Source organism: Anneissia japonica, unplaced genomic scaffold (genome assembly GCF_011630105.1).
Source record: "Anneissia japonica isolate Jap-2015-1 unplaced genomic scaffold, ASM1163010v1 scaffold199_len4679917_cov187, whole genome shotgun sequence".
Classification (NCBI taxonomy): Eukaryota; Metazoa; Echinodermata; class Crinoidea; order Comatulida; family Comatulidae; genus Anneissia; species Anneissia japonica.
Window position 1 is genome coordinate 3,512,837 of NW_022686322.1, and position 2,723 is coordinate 3,515,559.

The following is a 2,723-nucleotide window of genomic DNA, read 5'->3' on the forward strand; positions in this document are numbered from 1 at the left end:
AAAGTTTATCAAACGTGAATGATGAACTTTAACTCTTATAAATATATTATTAAATTATTTTATATTATAAGGAAATTTATGAATGTTTTAAATAGATTGTAATGAATGTATGTCTCTTTTGTTATCTTGTATTCTATTTTAATGTTTTAGGGTCTACTATTTTAATGTAAGTTATCGTATTTTAATGTGAAGCGTGCACTTTTACTGGTCTCTTTTACTGTATTCTTCGTCTGTATTTCAATGTGTGTGTGTGTGTGTTTTTTTTTTTTTATCGTATTGAGTGTATATGATTTTGAATGCAACACAGTTATCGCGAGTGCCACTACTGATAAAAAAAAGTGTGTGTAATCAAAGATTATTATTATTCTTTCATCGCTTCTGCATCCAACACTATTTAACTCAGAGTGAGCCAACTCTGTGAGCACTAACTTTATTTTCCATTTGTATTAATAGGCTTACTAGAGAACATTTGTATAAAATAGTTTGTTTAATCACTCTAAAATGTTAACAAAATTTGCGTTATATAATTTAGATTAAATTTCAGAAAATAATAGGCCTAATTATAACATTTACCTAAAAATAAGTAATACAAATAATAGTAAGCTAACAGAATTCAAAAACTGCATGAATTTTTTTTTTAAATTTTTTTTTTGACGAAAACCCATACTGCCTCAAGCCGAACCAAACCTTGATTACGCTAGTGGGCATCACGGTAACTACGCAGCCACTTTTTGTCGAGTATTTACCAGTTTTTTATTCGGTTGGTCGATTTTACCACTGCGCAGGGAGGCGCGGTTTAACAAAGAACGACCAGTTAAATCGGACATTGTCACAACACAGTACATTAAAATAAACTAATCATCAAATTTCAGCCAACTAAAGGAACATGTGACAAACTCATCAAAATTAAAACTAAGATTTTTTTCTTCTAGCTTCTACAGCCTTAACGAATTTACGAATGTCTTTTGCAAGTAACTGCGGAACCTCAAACGCTGCAAAGTGACCTCCACGTGGCATAGTAGTATACTGCACCAGATCAGTAAACTGTTTACGAGTCCACGGTTCTGGCACATGACGTAATTCCATCGGAAAATCGGCAAAAGCTGATGGTACCGTTATTTCATATAATGGTTCTTGGAAGGCCCCTGCAATATTTTCCTTGTAAAATCTCATCGATGTTGTAATAGAATTCGTCATCCAATATAGCATAACATTTGTCAAAATTTCATCTAACGTCCAATTCTCTTCAATGCAACCATCATCCGCATCGCGTCCTTTACGGTTTGTCCAAGTAGAAAATTTTTCCAAGATGTAGGCTGCCAGTCCAATCGGGGAATCGTTAAGAGCATGGCCCAAAGTATCGGGTTTTGTTGCTTGTATGTGCATGTAACCAGTTTCAAGTAAAAAGTCAAAAAAATGGTCACCAGCTGGAAACACCTTATCTTGATCTTCCTTTGAGCTCAGTATGAGACTTGGAAAGTAACTGCCAATTGCTAGGAGAAGGGGTTGAAAAGGGACACGTGTTACTGCCATATTAGCATGCAAACCCAAGATAGAAGTTGGGGATATAAGAGCCATTTTAGTAACTATATATGCCCCCCAATCTCCACCTTGAATGTAATACTGATTGAATCCAAGTCGTTTCATCAATTTGTCGAATATCCTTGCAACTGCTAATGCATTGAGGCCCTTTTTGTGAGACCCTTCTGAAAAGGTGTAGCCGGGTATTGATGGGCAAACTAATTCAAAAGCATCATCAGACGGGCCACCATGAGCCAAAGGGTCAGTCATCATCGGTGCAATCTTCATGAATTCGTAAAAAGAACCAGGCCAACCATGAATCATCATTAATGGTATCGCCTTCTGTCCAGGCGGGAGATTAGGTTTGATATGCATGAAATGAACGTCAATGCCCTCGATGTTAGTCTTGAAATGATCGTATTTATTTATTTCCTTTTCCTTCTTAGTCCAGTTATAACTATTCATCCAATATTTGGCAACCTTTCTCATGTACTCCGGTCTCACTCCGTAGTGGAATTGGCTGTCTTCCAACCCTTCGGCAAATCGAGCATTCCTAATTCTTGACTTCAAGTCACTGAGTGCAGACTCATCAAACTTGATTTTAAATGGCGATATTGACTCATCTGGCGGCGTTGTTGGTTTCTCACCCTTACCCCACCAGCCATCTCCGTATGCAGGGGCTTCTGGGGCTTCATGGAAGGCGCCATTCAGCAACAAAGTAGTACCAACAGCAAGGACAAGCACAATAACAGATATTAATTTCCAAAACATCATGCAGATTGCGTAGAAATGCCTAGAAACTGCTGAGACTGAGCTGATAACTAGTAAAAAAATCCGACTCTCCTGGACTATGATTGAGCGATCATTGATAAGACGAACGAACAACACCATGTTTGATTAAGGCCAGAGGTTACCTCCGTGGTTGGATAAGCAGGAATGGATTGATCGTATCCCAGCCACAGTGCAATGTGCGAGGTACCCTTCTTCTGTAAGGCATGCACTCTGTAAGATCTGTCTCTTATACACATCTAGATGTGTATAAGAGACAGGTAGTGTGGCCACATTGAATAGCATTCAGAACGCGACGTGTGGTGGAACCGAATGTTCTAAATCCACCGACAGAATTGAGTGTAAAAGAGAATGTTACAATAGAATCTGGCTTAGCGGTCCTGCAAGTGTCGGAAAATGATATGTCAGTCATT

General features: G+C 38.1%; 1 protein-coding gene across 1 annotated transcript; it reads right to left on the reverse strand.

Annotated features, from left to right (window-relative positions):
- Positions 1-414: 414 nt before the first annotated feature.
- On the reverse strand, positions 415-2,486 carry LOC117114357 (epoxide hydrolase 1-like). The gene has a single exon (XM_033258010.1). It carries the CDS (start codon positions 2,410-2,412, stop codon positions 913-915), a length of 1,500 nt encoding a protein of 499 aa, XP_033113901.1. The 5' UTR covers positions 2,413-2,486; the 3' UTR covers positions 415-912.
- Between the last annotated feature and the right edge of the window lie 237 nt (positions 2,487-2,723).

Excerpts from the sequence above, each read along its gene's own strand:
- LOC117114357 (XM_033258010.1), bottom strand. The coding sequence starts at position 2,412 with ATGGTGTTGTTCGTTCGTCTTATCAATGATCGCTCAATCATAGTCCAG.